This window comes from Capsicum annuum, chromosome 2 (genome assembly GCF_002878395.1).
Source record: "Capsicum annuum cultivar UCD-10X-F1 chromosome 2, UCD10Xv1.1, whole genome shotgun sequence".
NCBI lineage: Eukaryota > Viridiplantae > Streptophyta > Magnoliopsida > Solanales > Solanaceae > Capsicum > Capsicum annuum.
Genome location: NC_061112.1, coordinates 21,878,882 through 21,895,865, shown reverse-complemented (window position 1 = coordinate 21,895,865; position 16,984 = coordinate 21,878,882). Strand labels below are relative to the sequence as shown.

General features: G+C 36.7%; 1 protein-coding gene across 3 annotated transcripts in view; it reads right to left on the bottom strand.

Annotated features, from left to right (window-relative positions):
- The window catches only part of LOC107857618 (helicase-like transcription factor CHR28), a 43,019-nt gene extending 28,453 nt beyond the window's left edge, over nt 1–14,566 (bottom strand). The window contains exons 1-10 of one of the 3 annotated variants that reach the window (XM_016702461.2): nt 14,368–14,566; nt 13,835–13,954; nt 13,619–13,754; nt 13,352–13,525; nt 12,940–13,265; nt 12,247–12,318; nt 12,092–12,169; nt 11,095–11,998; nt 10,501–10,631; nt 8,665–8,886 (exon numbers count right to left, since the gene is read on the bottom strand). In XM_016702461.2, coding sequence (XP_016557947.2) covers nt 8,665–8,886; nt 10,501–10,631; nt 11,095–11,998; nt 12,092–12,169; nt 12,247–12,318; nt 12,940–13,265; nt 13,352–13,525; nt 13,619–13,754; nt 13,835–13,936 — 2,145 coding nt within the window. In that variant the 5' untranslated portion in view covers nt 13,937–13,954; nt 14,368–14,566. Of the gene's footprint in view, nt 1–8,664; nt 8,887–10,500; nt 10,632–11,094; nt 11,999–12,091; nt 12,170–12,246; nt 12,319–12,939; nt 13,266–13,351; nt 13,526–13,618; nt 13,771–13,834; nt 13,955–14,367 lie in introns of those variants that run through there. The other 2 variants (XM_016702462.2, XM_016702463.2) reach the window with 2 other exon arrangements.
- Nucleotides 14,567–16,984: the final 2,418 nt, after the last annotated feature.

The following is a 16,984-nucleotide window of genomic DNA, read 5'->3' as shown; positions in this document are numbered from 1 at the left end:
AGAAGAGAAAGCTTACAAGACCAAGAGTACTTCAACTTCATTATGGAAGAAGAATGAAGACAAATGGAGCACGACAAGAGTAGTGGTCAAGCTACTCAAGCCAAGGTTGATTATAAGGCAAAAGGGGAAGACAAATCCAGGAGGTACTTATGTTAAACAAAACTTCCCTCGTCCTTCCACTATGCAACACTATAGATGTCAAGATAAAGGACACGTTGCAAGTGAGTGTCCCAATAGAACAATTGTGGCTTTTCATGATAGGTATCGAACCGAAGATGACGAGGAGTATGAGAAGAGTGAAGAGGATGGGCCTATTGAGAGACCTAAAAAGGAACCATTGGATAGAGATGAAGAAGAGAAGTTGGAGGAAAATGTGAATCTTGCTTGTCTCTTGAGAAAAGGAGAATTGCTAGGCCGTGATGTTAAGCAATTGGAGGTGAATGATAACTTATCTTAGTCGTAAAGCGAATTATGGACGCTATCCACAGAAAACTTGAACAAAGGGAGAATTTATTCCATGCTAGGTACAAGATCCTGGATAAGGTTTGTTCCTTAATCATCAATAGTGGGAGTTGTACAAATGTTGTGAGTGGAACCTTGGTTGAGAAAATGGTGTTTCTTACACAAAAGCACCCTAAGTCTTATAAACTTATGGCATAATGAGAATGGTGAAATAGTGATATAAAGGCAACCACACAAGTAGCTATAAGTTTTAGCATTGGCATCGCGATGAAGTTCTATGTGATATTGTGTCTATGTTAGCATGTCATATATTGCTTGGTAGGCGTAGGCAATTTGATATGGATGTCCAACATCATGGGAGGTCCAAACAAGTACTATTTGCATTTGGAGGATAAAAGGAAACTCTTGCTCCTTTAACGCCCTATCAAGTGAGTGAGGATTACATAATCACAAAGGAACTCTAGGAAGTACTTAAGAGGAAAGAAATTGAGGAGGGAAAGAAAGAAATGTTACTTGTGCAAAGGAAGACTTGACTCAAGGTAAGGAATTGTGTATAGATGAGCCAAAGAATTATTTAAAAGTAGGCAAGGAAGACTAATTAGAACCAACACGAATCTCTTGTTGTATACTAATAATGATACTAGCATTTTGCATAGTATCAGCTCTTCTCTTTTGCGGGTTCATGAAGAATTACTTTCCGAGGAGGTTCCTAAGGACTTACCTGACAAGAAGGAATTTGGGAGTTTGATAGGGATCCAACTCTAAGTCTTCCAACTTGAGGAAGAAAAGGATGGCCAAGCTTGTTGGTCTGAGATGATGCATGGGGTGGAGGAGTTTTATGAACCATGTGAAAAAGGCAAGGAAGCAAACTTAAGACCTCGTCCTCAAGGTATATACTTCCTTTCTTCTACTCAGCAACCCTTGGAAACATGATGGCATTTGTGATAGGCCCTCAAGACAGCATGATCCTATACTACGCCATAAACATGATAATGCCTATTAACTTACATATTTGCTTGATATTATTGATCCTACATTCTGTGAGCTCCATGCTTTGGATGCAAAATATAATTAAAGTCTTTGGAAGAGTCCATGGGTTACACTTGGTACCTGAATCATTGGCCAACTTTTTCTCACCCTCCTATGGAGGAGCAACTTGAAGGGATGGATTGGACTCATTAGAGAATGCCTAAATTCTTGATTAGGGGCACCAAACCTCTTGGGAGAACCACATATCTTTGATTGAACTTGTCCCTCATTGGTTCCTCAACCCCTCTCATGTCATTTTGGATGATCCACTTATTTTGGGAGAATGTATGAAAATGAAAGGTGATATTCGCCCACAAGGCTTCATCTCTTTTTCATATGTCCAAACTTTTGATAATAGACTTAGTAGGATTCTTCTACCTCATGATGAAGTTGCATATGAGGAACCGATGAATGACTCATGATTTTGTTACTTATCTTTACCACTTTTTTGCCTATCATGATATCTTAGTATTGAGTATGCACCTTATGTGGGCATGGGTTATTTGAAAAGAGAAGGTGATGTGTTCCTAAGTATCATCACTTCATCCTTCGATGTCCCAACTTGTTCTCTGACTTGGCGCATTTCTTAGGCCTCATGACATTCTTGCATGTAGTGACATCATGGGTAAGACTAGCCTGCTAAACACCTTTTTTTAGTATCTCCTTGCATTTGATATTGTTCTTACTTATGAAGAAAATGCTTTCAATGGAGGAAGGAGCGCCATTAGGGGCATAATTGTTTGTGTGATCAGACCATGTGGATCGTTTATCATGTGTTCGATAGCCAAGTCCTTTATAACTTGCATAATGAGTTGTTCTTCATGATGGTAGAGGATACTTGGTTGTATTTCATATTTGTGCCTCCTTTGTGAGGTGATATTTGTGTTAATCTTTGTGCTATCCCTGTCTATCAAAAACAACCTCTCTATCTCACCATTGAGGTAGTATAGACTGCATACACTTACCCTCCTCAGACCCCATTTTGTGGGAATATACTAGGTGTTTTATTGTTTCTTGTGCTAACCCTCATACTGTAAGGATTTCTTAGTTGTCTTTCCCATGTTTTTGCAAGGTTCGGATTCGAGATTGAATCCGAGCACAATCGCATCAAGACCGTTCACACGAAGTCAAGCCAAGGATCTCCAAGAACTCCAAGCCATGTTCATGCTGAAAGAAGCTTTGGAGATGCTTGGGATACACCAAACAAAGACATAGCGTGTCAAAGGTCAAGGGAAACGAAGAAGAAAGAGATTTCAAAAAGTCGAAAAAGAACCGTGGACGTGTGCCCAACACAATCGGTTGCACGGCAACACAAGCCACATAACCATTCCAGAAGCATTGTGTGGCCTAAACCTGCAATTGTGCCCCAACACAATCAATTGCACGACAGCATAACTCCTCACAATCTAAAGCAGTAGGCCATCCTATATCTTTTCAAGGTCACTTTTGGGCTTAGTTGTACTAGGTAAACTATAAATAGATGCCTTAGTCATTTTTAATCCTTAGTTTTGATGAATTGAGATATTGTCTTGAAGACTTTAGTTGATAATCTAGAGGTAATCTAGTGGTGGCTTAATCTTCTAGCTTTGGGTGTTCCCAAGTAGTTAATCTAGTATTTAATCTTTAGATGATGGATTCTCTTAATTGTTTGTTAACTTCTTTTGTTTGATTAATCAAAGAGATATCAATTTGCGGATTCATTTGGTTTTCTCTCTTGTTTGATTAAGTTGGTTTATTATTTGTTGATTGGATTCAATTGGGAGTGAGAGTATAGAGTCCCATATTGCCCATAAATTCAATTGATTAGTGATAATTTGTATATTTTTTCCTTATTTTAATTTCTTGTCAGAAGCGATATTAGTTATCCAATCAAGGATTGTGTCACTAAGAAAGACACGATTAGAAATGAGGTTATTCGAGACAAGGTGGGAATGACTTAGATAGAAGACAAAATGCGGGAAGCAAGGTTGAGATGGTTCGAACATGTGATGAAGAGATGCACAAATACTCTAGTGCGGAGGCATGAGAAGTTGGCTATGGATGGATTCAAGAGAGGCAGAGGTAGATTGAAGAAATATTTGAGTGAGGTGATTAGACAGTACATAGAGTAGTTACAGATTACTAAGGACATGATCTTAGATAGAAAGGAGTGGAGGATGCGAATAAAGGTAGAAGGCTAGTATAAAGGTGTGCTTTGTTTTGTTGTCTACACTAGTAGTCATAGTGCTACACTAGTAGTTTATTGTTCTTGATAGTTCGAGGATGTTTGTTGTTTTGGGTAGATCGATGATACTCCCTCTATTTCAAAAAGAATGACCTACTTTGATTTGGCACGGAGTTTAAGAAAATAAAAGACTTTTGAATCTTGTGGCTTTAAATTAAAGTTGTGTTAAATGTACCAAAATACCCTTTAATTTTTGTGGTCTTAAACATGCCATGTGAACAGTTGAAATTAAAGTATTGCTAAAATGGGAAAGAACCATTCTTTTTTAAACGGCCTAAAAAGGAAAGTAGGCCATTCTTTTTAAAACTGGGGGAGTAGTATTATTTTGTGGTATTCTTATTTTGGTTATTATTTGTTGTTGTGATACAGCTTATTGCTTCTTATTCTTATATTATGTCTTTTTCTAGACTTCTTGAGCTGGGGGTTTATCGAAAACAAACGCTCTACCCTCCCCAAACCCTACTTTGTGGGAACAAACTGGGAATGTTGTTTTTAGTTAGGGAGGCCCAGTTAGTTAGGGAGATTTGGAGAAAATGAGAGGTTTTACCTCAGAACATGCTTCAAGAGTCATGTCGACAGTTGAGTTCAACTTGTCGATAAGGGTAGTCATGATTGTTGGGAGAAAACTAAGCGTGAAGCATTTCTTACTTAAGCCTTGGTAGATCAGCATTTTCTCTCACTCATTACCCTATTCTCTTTGATCTTTTCAAGGTCCGTAGTATCTTAACTGACTGCCTCATAGGAACTTACTCAAATGGACATAAAGAATTTCAGTACTAGCTAATTGGATTCACAAGGAAGAAGACTCATAACCAAATCGTAATTAGAGAAGCTTTCAATTAGAAAGGAAGAGCTAAAGACTAAAGAAGTTGATTTGGCTAATTGGTATAGTTCTTTCACGACTCCAAGTCCAAGAGGAAATAGATTAGGCCCAAATTGCAGCCATTGAGAAAGAAATAGGAGCCTCACCCCACTTGCCTTAATTTTAAGTGTGATTGTTGGCCATCTTTCCTTGAATTTAGGAGCCTTAATTTTAGGTGTGATTTTTGGCTATCTTTCCTTGAATTTAGGAGCTCATGAAGCGCCATTTACAACCACAACAACAACAACAACAAACCCAGTATATTCCCACTTAGTGGGGCCTGGGGAGGGTAGAGTGTACGCAATCCATACCACTACTCCTAACGAGGTAGAGAGACTGTTTTCGATAAACCCCCGACTCAAGATACAAGGTAGCATGACAGGCGGTAAACAAAACATCAAAAACATAGAACATGATACAATAACATAGATATGACATCCACAAAAGTACATTGCCAAAACACAGGACACCACAAATCCCCTACCTGACTACAACTCAACCACACCCTTAACCCTCTATCCTAATGATTTTGCTCCAAATCTTCCTTAATTATAGGGTCGTAATCAAACTCCCCTTAATCTTTCCCGTTAGTTAAGGATGTAATGTGAACACATGTTGTTAACAGAGATTACAACGTAAACACAATTTAAATGCTTCCTAGTCCAACATTCCTTGTTTCTTATAGGGGTTTATTATTGCTTATTCATTTTCCTAAGGTAGTTAGACATATTATCCAGAGTAGTGTAGGATTTATTTTCATGCCTATTTAAGACTAGTTTGATGGCTCCATGTCCCCATAAATAGGGGTATTCTCTATACTTTTTTCGACAAAATTTTATGATGACTAATATTGGAGAGTTTTCTCTTTTGCTTATTTGAATATGGTTACTTTGAATTTATTCAAGTATTCACTTTTAGGAGATAAGATTAAATTCTTCTTAAAGAGATTACTTTTAGGCATTCAAGAAGGTGGTAAATTCTATTTTACTCTTGTTCTTTGCTACTCTAAGAGGGGGCGAGATTCCATTTTCTTCTTCTTGGGATAGTCCTACCAAAGAGATTAGTTTGTGTTGGTTGTTGTTGTTAGGAGTCAATTTCAAGAATTAGACTTTTCTTGAACTTGTTAATATGTTCTTTAAATCAAGAATCACTTTCTTGAAATCATTCTATCTTTATTTTTATTTTTTTCATTTTATGTTAATTCTTTTTAGCTTCCACACATTTTGTGTTCAATTTCTTGATTTATTTTTACTAAGTTCTTGGATCCCTAAGATGATTCTTATCATTAGCATTGCCTTGGAATATCTGAATTCAGCTTAAGAGCGACAAAAGTACATTACCTGCCTCATTATCTCCTCCTTCCTTTCTTCGGCACCTAAAATTCCTTAATCATCAGTTTCAAAAAAAAAAACTGAAATCCTACTCTTTGTCCAATCACCTTATTCTTATATTCTCCTACTTGTTTTAGGTGTTCTCACATTTAACATTTAATAGACTAAACGAAATAATAGTGAACTAAGGTAGCCTGCTCTAGGTAAAAAGCTATGCTGCTTTAGGTAACTTTACCTTTCTCAAAAAAGAAAAAAGCTATGTTGCTCGAACCCTTTACAAATGGCGACGGGAGCAAGTTGGATCATCCAAAAGTAAAGCATTTTTGGAGGATCTGACGCAAATACAGCAGCAACTTAGAAGAGTCCGAGCAACATTGATAAAAGCCACAAAACTCAAGCACCAATATTCAACCATTGGAAAGATAGTTGACAATAGAGAAATCTTTGAGGGCCAATGGTGCTTAAAACTCGATAGATAATGAGACTTTCGCTCTATGCTTCTCCACTTAAATACCAAGCTTTTCCTGTGACCGAGTTTGCATCCATGATATACACCTAACCCACACATCACGTGCTATATCTTATCACGAGATCAAATCCCTGGGGCAAGACGATGGGGATTTTTAAGAGATTAAATGATCAAATCCCTGGGGCAAGGCAGGAAGACGAGGTGGTAGTAAGATTGGATTCCAAGGCGCTGTGTAAGAGGGATAGTTTTAAGTATCTTGGGTCCATGATTTAGGGGAATGGTGAGATTGACGAGGATGTCTCCTACCGTATTGGGGCGGGATGGATGAAGTGAAAGCTCGCCTCGGGGGTGTTGTGTGATAGGAAGGTGCCGCCCAAGCTGAAAGGCAAATTCTACGGGGTGGCAGTCTGTTCGGCCATGTAATATGGAGCGGAATATTGGTCAGTCAAGAACTCTCACATTCAAAAATTGAAGGTAGCGGAAATGCGGATGTTGCGTTGGATGTGTGGGCTTAATAGGGGTGATAGAGTTCGAAATGAGACTATTCGGGAAAAGGTTGGAGTGGCTTTGGTGGAGGACAAGATGCGGGAAGTTTGATTGAGATGGTTCGAGCATGTGATGAGGAGGGGCATCCGATTCGTAGGTGTGAGAAGCTTGCTTTGGATGGTTTCAGGCGGGGTAGGGATAGGCTGAAGAAATACTGGAGAGAGGTGATCAGGCGAGACATGGAGCAGTTACAGCTCACTGAGGACATGACCCTAGATAGGAAGATCTGGAGAACACGGATTAGGATAAAAGGCTAGTGTCAGTTTGAGTCGTTGGGGTAGAGCATTACTTGGTAGATGTATTATTCTTGCTAGGACACTTTGTTGCATGCTTTATTACGAATTTGTTTACTATTCTTCGTTTATTATTCCTTGTGAGTGGTGTATTTATGTCTCGACATCTTGTTCCATGCTTTATTAAGTATTTGTTTATTATTCCTTGTCTTGAGCCGGGGGTCTATCGGAAACAGCCTTTCTACTTCTCCTGAAGTAGTGGTATAGACTGCGTACATCTTACCCCCCAAGACCCCACTATGTGGGAATACACTGGGTTTGTTATTGTTATTGTTGTAAATGGTCAGCTTACTCTAAATTAACCATTTTCAAGTACAAATTGGGTGGTAGAGGGGATTGTAGAGATGAAGAAAAGGCACGAAGAGGCAAATGACTAGCTAACCTTGATGTCTCAACTCAATACACCTTTGAAGCAATGACAAAGAGTGTAACGGTACGTACCTTCTTCAGTAATAAAAGAGAGTTCAAGGTTGAACATGATTGCGAATGTTTCAAACTCAAAAAGACATATAAGGACCCATATTACATGAACTCTTCACAAAGTGTCAGGTATTATTTTCATGAGGTGGCAGATCTGTTCAAGCACCAAAACTTGGCACTCACTGAGGAAATGAAATATCATCAGATGGGTACATCTGAATTTGAAGAAATACATGGAAGCATTACACCTCAGGGCATCCCAAAAAACGTCTCAATTTACAGTTAAGTGGCGTTATTTTACATAAATCTACTCAGTCAATAGTTTCAAAGTAGCAGCATAACACAGTAGCAGACAAGCTTGGTGTTTCCTTCTCAAACTATTAAGTGGACAAGCTTGTTGTCCAGAAAAGGAGAAAAATGAAAAAAGTGACCCTGACTTAACTCATTTCTTGTAGGGCCCCCTACTAAATCCATGACCATACACTCCATTTATAGTCAAAGAAGAAGACATCTGCTATGAATCCCATACTGTTACTGTAGTCATTTGATGTCAACACCAACTCGATTAGAGGGGAAGGGAAATGGAGAATGCATGTAACATAGATAAGGGGTATTTTCTAATTTGCGGTAAACCATACTACCTCCGTCCCAAATTATGTGTCATCATTTCCTTTTTTGTCCGTCCCAAAATAAATGTCGTCTTTCCTTATTTGGCAACTTTTTAAAGGCACAATTAACCTTTTACCCTTATTGGTCCCACTTAATTAAAAAAAAGTTAGTGGCACATTTTTTGATAAAGGACAATTTGGTAAACTTTACCAAGTCTTCCCTTATTTCTTAAACTCCGTGCCCGGCCAAATGGCGACACATAAAATGGGACGGAGGGAGTAATATGGTTTTGACTGCCTAAGACTTTCACCTCAACTTGCACTTATACTAGTCAGATAGATCAAGAATTCAACAAATGAGAAGACCACAAAAACCTATCCATAAGAAGCAGACAAGGATAATAACCATGGGGAACTTACATCGCATACTGAACACGTTACTAAAGAAGTTTCCAATTGTTTCAAGAGATTCTCCACCATTTCCTTCGGGAGCTTCTTCGCCATCTCTGATGAAGCTCTTTCAACAGAATTGTAACTCTCCCTTTTGACAAGTTTTGGGTGGTCACAAGCCTGCCGAAGTCGCAGAAGCATCAATAAGATATTTGCATAGTTTTGCTTCACAGTTCCAGCTGCAGCATATGCCTGCAAGATGAGAACATTTTAATTGAAGATACACTAGAGGTAGTGATACCAGCTAAACAACAAAACATCGGAAGCCTACTAGAAATCTCAACCTGCTCTGGAGGTCAAAATTTACCAAATTGCTTCACAACTCAGGAAAGACTAAAAGTTTAGCCTTGAAAATGAAGTCTTATCTACGTAATAGGATTCCGAAATATAAAGCAATGGTGGTGTACTAAACTTATCATGAGGGTGAGAAAAGGATTCTTTCTTGTCACATTTTCATAACCAGATATCACGTCATATTTCCACCTTCTATTTGATGTCTTCTTTGTATCTTTTACTGAGCCCTCAGATATGTAGCCTTACTGAGCCCCCAGATATGTAGCCTAACATTTTGGCAAAGATTGAACCAAATAAACGGACCCGAAATTCCCCACTATTGTAGGACAGAAACATAATAAAGATTACAGTTATGCTAATGTACATCTTTTGCTATTTAATCATCAAAGAATATTATACACTAGATAAAGAATGTATTCATCACATGTCTAATATCCAAATGCAATAAAATAAGGTAGTCCATTATCATTCCATGTTTTCTCCCGGGAATGAATTAAGGGGAAATGGTGACAACCCCATATAAAATAGGTATAACGAAAATAGGGCCAAAAGTTCCCCTAAAATGGAAAATGGCTCACAAATACCCTTCATCCACTCTGGTCTAAGAATACCCCCAACCTAATTTTTTGGGTCAAGAATGACCCTAAAACTTATCACCCTAAACCTAATGGCTTCGTGCAATTTAAAATAGCCACTTTGCTTATTATGATTGGCCACATATATTACTTAATTTACAAATTAAACCCATCTCACTGAAAGTGGAAGCACTCTCGCCTAGAAGTTGAGACCTTAAATCAGGCGTCATCAGCAAGGTCAAAGTGAAAATGAGAACGAACAGGATTGAAGTTTTAAGAATGGTCAGGGACGTATGGGTTTAAAAAGTGGGTGGGTTTAATTTTTAAATTAATAATATATGTGGCCAATCATAATAAGCCGCATGGCTATTATAAATTGCAAAAAAACCAATCAGGTTTAAGGTGTTAGTTTGAGGTGTAAGACACTTAGTATGCTTCTAATTTTCATAGTAGAGTATTCTTATATATAGTTGGTTTTTACATCTCAAGGAAAAGAACATACCATGAGAGGTGTAAGACATGCTAAAGACAAACAAATGGAATCGGTTTCAACTGGTTAAAATCACCTTATAGGAGCCGTTTGATCAATCAAAAACTCACATTTACAAACCACAAAATGAGAACTCAGTTCACATAGACAACATGTACTGCAAAGATTTCCTCGAAGTTCTGTTTAACAGAAACTCAATTGACTTACTAGAACATAAATAGAAAAGATTTTCCCAGTTATTCAGACTTCCACTGAACAGAAAACTCAGGAACTATGACTAGAACATCAAACTGTAAGAAACTTGTCTCTGTTTAGTAAACACTACCCTTAAGTTAGTTGAGAGAAATATCATAGAAAAGGATGATGTGATGCAGTGAATATTATTTCATTAACAATTGTCAAGTTTTGACACATCTATAGGGCTAGGGGAGGCAGACAGTGAGGCACCTTAAATTGTGATCGCGATTCCGCTTCTAATTTGTTATAGAAAGCTCGCTCCTCGGTAGAGAAAGCCACCTTCTTCAACTGTATAGTTTTTGGCGGTAAGTTTATAATTGGCTCGCCATCAATCACGGTACCTAAATCAGTAATGTTCAGATAATGAGCTACACATAAAAATATCTGTTGAAGATCTAACTAGGAAGTAATTTAACAGACTTATAGTGAACACATGAGAGTAAATTAGGTTACAGCAAATAAAGATTATATATTGAACAAAAGAATATGAAGTCCATTCAGACACACATGCCGGCACCACATAGATGCATGGATAGTAAAATAAAATGAATACAGAAAGCTGCTACCGCATCAAGCTCCCCCTGTGATCCACAGGGGGAAACTTCAATACGGAGATTATTTTGTAAAAACAATTTGTTGTTTCAACCAGTCAAAAGGAAAATGCATAAGGGGGGGTAAATTACTTACGGAAATCCAGGGCAGTAACAAGACCAAAAGGCTTAAACCCCACGATATTCTCATTCAGCAATCCTTTTACAATAATACAATATATAAAGATAACAAAAAAGAGAAGTCGACGGTTACCTTTTGTTCGTCGCAACATTATGGCCCTCAAAATTGCTTGAAGCTTCTTATACCCATTAATTGAGTTAATAGCAATCGGAAATTTAATTTGGCTGCAAAATGATTTATATTCAGCATAGGGATCATATCTCAGAAATCTGAAGTAGCTGAATAGTTCATCAATGGCATTCTGTATCGGTGTTCCAGATAAGCACCACCTTCGTTTTGCTCTAAGGCTGCAGCATGCTCTAGCTACTTGTGTTCTATGATTCTTTATTGTCTGGGCTTCATCTAAAATCACCCTAAACCAACTGACTTTGGCAAGAGTACCACAGTTAGGATCAAAGTCATCTGCATCGAACCCTTTTCTGCCCTTTTTTCCCCTCTTATTAAGAGAGGGCTTCTTCCGCTTCTTACTTGAAGAGAAATCAGAAGATATTCCAAATCTCTCGCCATTTTTTTGGTCATCGTCATCCTCTTCAACTAAAGCTTGTTTAGGAACTTCATTTGTCACAATGGCATACGTAGTCAGGACCACATCATATTTTGCCAGTTCCGCCGGTTTCTTAGTCCTATTACCTCCGTGATAGATTAAAATAGATAGATGTGCGTCATCTGTTACTTTCTCATCCAATTCTCGAGCCCATTGTCGTAGAACACTTGCTGGACACACTACCAATGTACCAGCTGCTGGCCTCCTACGACGAAACCCCTTTATAGAAGTTCTTGCATCTGGAATCACCTCAACACCATCTATTTCTCCACACTGGTTTGTTTTCTGAGAAGCAGAAGCAACATTTTCATCATCATCATCCAAATTCAAGGCTTCAGCTTTAATAGCATCCACATCTTTTGCTTTAGACTTATCCTGAGCTGATCTCTGCATCTGTATCAGGGCAATCATGGAAATAGTCTTACCAAGACCCTGTAACATAACAGAATAAACAATAAACATGATGAATACCAGCACTTGCAAGAAGAAACTAAGCAGAATAAGGCAAATGGCATAACAGTTGACCTGATCATCAGCCAGAATACCACCCGAACAATGTACACTACCAGTTTCTTTTTGAAGCATCCACGCCAAAGCAATTCTCTTAAGGAGGAAAAAAGTTGTTAGAACATATACAATAACAAAGAAAAAATGATATTTGAAGTGTAGCACAAGTAGACCTGGTGTCTTAGGAGAGAAACTGACAAAAGACCTTCTGGCAGACGAGCTTCTACCTTGGGCTGGTTCAAATCCTGATTAAAAAGAGCATCAGTATGTTTAACTATAAGCTGAATGAAAATACAAGAGATGCAGCCTCTGGACACTCATAGTGCAACAGTAACGACTATGCCTTAGTACCAAACAGCCATTGTAGGCGCGATATAAGCTCAACACATGTCATCATCGTACCAAATAAACGATAGAAATGAAAAATAAGATATATTATATACATACATACATACATATGTGTGTGTGTGCGCGCACGTGTGTATTTATTACAAGAACAATAATAATACTAAAAGTTCTTTATATTTTTAATGGAGGCTCAGAGTGCATCTGAATAATTTTTCCTTTACAGGGGAACAAACCCCACATCAGAACTAATCATACCTCCAGTAGATCCATAACCATTTGTGTTCTAGACTAGCTTGGACTTGTTCAACTGTATAGTTTCAAGCATATTTATTCAAAAATAGACAAGGGATATCAACTGACAGCAGTGAAATCAATTTTGCTATATATTATGGGGATGAGGGAATAGTGAAGACCTCCTGATTTGGTCGAGATAAAAAGTAGGTCCAATGCATGAAGTTCCTGAATTGTGCAATCCGATACAGCATTTACAGATCACAAGAAAGGGCACAAACAAGTACCTGCAGAGCAGCTTGAAAGATAAGTCTCTCATCAGCTGCTGCAGCTCTCTCTTCAGCTGTCCCAGGGTAATGTAAGGGATCATTTACACTGGTATGTTGAACACCTGAAGTGGGCTTCCTATGCATCAAAGACGGAGGTAATACTCTGCTTCCTTTGTTTTCATAGAGAACTAACTCATTATGGTTGCCCCGGCTTGAACTTGCCCACCCTGATTGGTATGATCTTTCATGAAATTGACGAGTCTGACTGCCAGGTACATCCAAAAGCTGAAGGGATGTTGGAAGCATCCGCTTTAGAGCTTGTTGCGGAAAATGATTCCTATTATCTGCATCAGAAAAGAAGGTTTTCTTTTCAATAAAGAGTACTATGTGAGGTATTCCGCCTATAATACTTGTCACAGACCATTATTACCATTTCCAGAAGAGTACTCAAAATTCACATCTCTAACTGCTCGCGAACTTGATGGTCCATTGTCGTCAGTAATAGTTGGAGGATTCATATATCTATTGCTATGATAGTTAGAGGAACCTCCATTGAGATAACTTGGTCTTGTTGGTGACGGAAACTTTTGGGATGGAAGGCTATCTGACATTGTTCGATGGTCTAAGTTATAGACAAACAGACAAACTCACCATAATAACTTTGAGCCAGGAAGAGAAAAAAAATTAATATTTTAACCTGTTGCCCATGATGGAAGGATTCGAGAAGTAGCAGAATCCCTGAGAGGTGACTCTGTGTAGTTGTCTATTTCACGCAAGTCCGAATCATCTGAAGAGATATCAATTGCATCCATTGGAGAGAAAATTGAACGAACCTGTACTCAAGAAACACTATATGGCAATGTCATAAAACAGGCATCTTAAATAATTCAGAAACGGTAAACTATTCTCTTACCAGATGGGAGCAATGTCTTAAAACCAAGTTAACAAGAAGTTTGTGGAAGAAGCTACAGGCAAACTCTAGAAAATCGCCAACAGGATCCACATGGTCACGCATCAAACAATCCTACTGTCACTGTCAAAAAAAGGAATTGAATAACATAAACTGAAACACAATGAGAGAAAAAGCGGTTCCAATAGAAAACAGAAGCCATGCATGGAGAGAGTAGACATAAACGAAAAAAATATATAATAATAATAATAATATGATCACTAAATCAAGATAGTAGCGCTAGGCTAGCCGGGTTTCTCACATTCAACAAATTCAAGAAACGAGAAAAAGAAAAATTCTTACAAAAGATTAAATAGAAAGAGAGAAATAACTCAAATTCACAGCAAAAAACATAGAACATTCCACTCAATTGGTACTAATCTGAACCACAATTAGTTTATCAACTAAACTTACATCGGAAGATAACATTTTGAAATACCCATTAGGGAAAAAAGCAATTTTTAAGCCCGTACACAGAGAGAGATTCAAAAACAAACCTAACCGATGACACAGAAGAGTAGCTAATTTTCGGTTCTGAAAAGCCAAGTGATAAGAAGCCCTAATGGAGTGAGTCAGTCAGTCAGTCGATCAGAGGCGGAGAAAAACAATCCACGCTTTTGTTTGGGTTAGTAACACTCCCTAGTATTTTGGCTTCCCTGAACATGTACGCCGTTGCCCCACTCACTCCTCCTTTTTTAAGATTGTGTTTGTACCTTGCTTTTTAAATTTTTTTAAAATAATTCAGTTAAATTCTTTCTACTATATTCTTGTTCATATTAACAAGATTATTGGGGAGTGTTTGAATGAAATTATTTTAAGTGGCTTAAAAGTCATAAGTTAAAAGTAGGTAATAATTTACTTTTGATTTTGACTTTTTTTGGTATTTTTCAAGCTAAAGTAGAGTGTTTTTAAGTACTTTTTATTTTTATCAAACACTTTTAAAATAAAAAAATATTTAAAAGTCAAAGCACTCAAAAATAAGTTAATTCAAATACCCTCTTAATTAAAAAGAGACCAGGGTTATACCCAATCTAAACTTAATTAGAGGTATAGTAGTAAAAGTATTTTAAATTTCATAAGAATAAAGAATTTATTACGGGGTGTGTCCAACTTAAATCGAGCACCTAAAAAGAAATGTGAGAGTATAAAATTATACACCAATTAATACAAATATTTTAGCAAAATAGCATTAGTTATTGTTTCTAGAATCCGATCGTATTTCGAACTCCTACGGCTGAGGGATTTTTCAATGATCCAAAGTTTCTTGTCAATGATGTCAGTCCCCGACTACATAGGCTAGTGAAAACACTCCTAATGCCTTTGGTCTATAGGAAGACTGCATACAACATGGCTGACAATCCGACTCCTGGTTCGAAATCGAACCCCTGCTCCCGACCATAATATATTACTCAGAGTCTGACACTCTCAATCGAGGCTCGACCCCGACTCATGATTCTGACACCCAACCCCGGTAGATTTATGTAAATAAATTTTATTAGGTAAAATTAAAGGCAAATAATCAATTACGATCCTATAATAAATATTGTAATATTTAACATTTTTTTAGTAAGAATTTCTCTAGAACTTCTACATATTAATCACACCAAATTTCAATTCATGTATATTATATTTGCAAATTCTTACCACAATATTTATCTCCTCATATTTTCGATTAAGTTATTTGTTTATAAAATATTTTTGTAACTTAAATTCTATATTACTTTCATGATTTTTAGTCTCAAACACAATTGCCTTTTCCTATATCCCTAAAATATCTAATTATAAAATAACACTAAGGGATAAAAAAATTTATTTGATTTTACTTAATATTTCTAAATCAATTAGAAGATCACCTTATATAAAAAGAAGCCTTATGATTATATTTAAGTAAAATTTTGATTAAACTTCTTCTAGCACTCGCTACTTCTTCGGAGGTAGCCGTATGGCCTGCGTACATTTCACCCTCCCCAGACCTCACTGTGTGGGAATATACTGGGTTATTGTTGTTGTTGTTGTTTATCACCAAAATATGTTCCTTCTGTTTCTTTTCTTTTCTTTTTTTTTCTTCTTTTCTTTTCTTTTCTTTTGTGTGTCTTCTTGCATTCATTATCGCCATCCTTATGGATATACATAATCAATAAGTGATAATGAATTCTCCCTTTTAACTATTTCTCGTGTTTCTCTTTTAGTTAAAATTTTCTAACAAAAAATTTGGACGAAACAAAAGCACAAACAAAAAAGCTAAGGTTTTATCTCACCTGAAAAATCAAAGGTTTATATTACAGGAATGGTGGTTCGCTTTTTGGTTGCAACAAGTTTTACTCCTTTCAAAGGTGTTCGATAGTTTTTATGCAATATTTTAAGACAACACTATATAATGTGTGATTCTTGTTGATTTGATTTTTTGCTTCTTTTTTTTTTCTCCTATGAAAGATTATTTTGAGACTATCTTTATTAGTTATGTAAACCTGTGATTCCTGTTATTTAGTCTATAGCATTATTATCATAGTGATTCCTATTGATTTAATCATTTGATATAACATACAACAACAACATATCAAGTAAATTCCCACAAGGTACTCCATACTACTAGCTCAGACCAAGTAGAAAAGTTATTTCCGATAGACCCCAGCTCATTTGATATAACATATTATATCTATATTTAATTTAACATATTTGAAGTAGAACTCTAAGTCTCTAAGTATTAACTTTATTTTCGTATGCATTTTTGTAAATCTGTTCAATTTTTGAAGGTAAGAAGTTTGTGATTACTTAGTTATGAATTTATGAAATTTGATTTAAGGTATAGAATTCTGAGTACTAACTTTATTCTCATGTATTTTTTGTTATTTGTCAATCCGTTTGATGTTTGAAGGAAATAAGTATTCGAAATAGAATTTTAAGTTTAAATTTATTTTCATATATTTTTGGTCAATATGTTAGAATAATCTAAAATACATTTTAAGGACGTAAAATTTTATACTTCGTACTAAAAGCTCGAAAATGGCATATTACAATTTTAAGTTTCTGAAAATTTTAATTTGATCTTTAGTTTGAAAATTGGTGAATCGACTTTTAGTTTTGACTCTAAAGTGAGATTTGTAAGGTTATTTC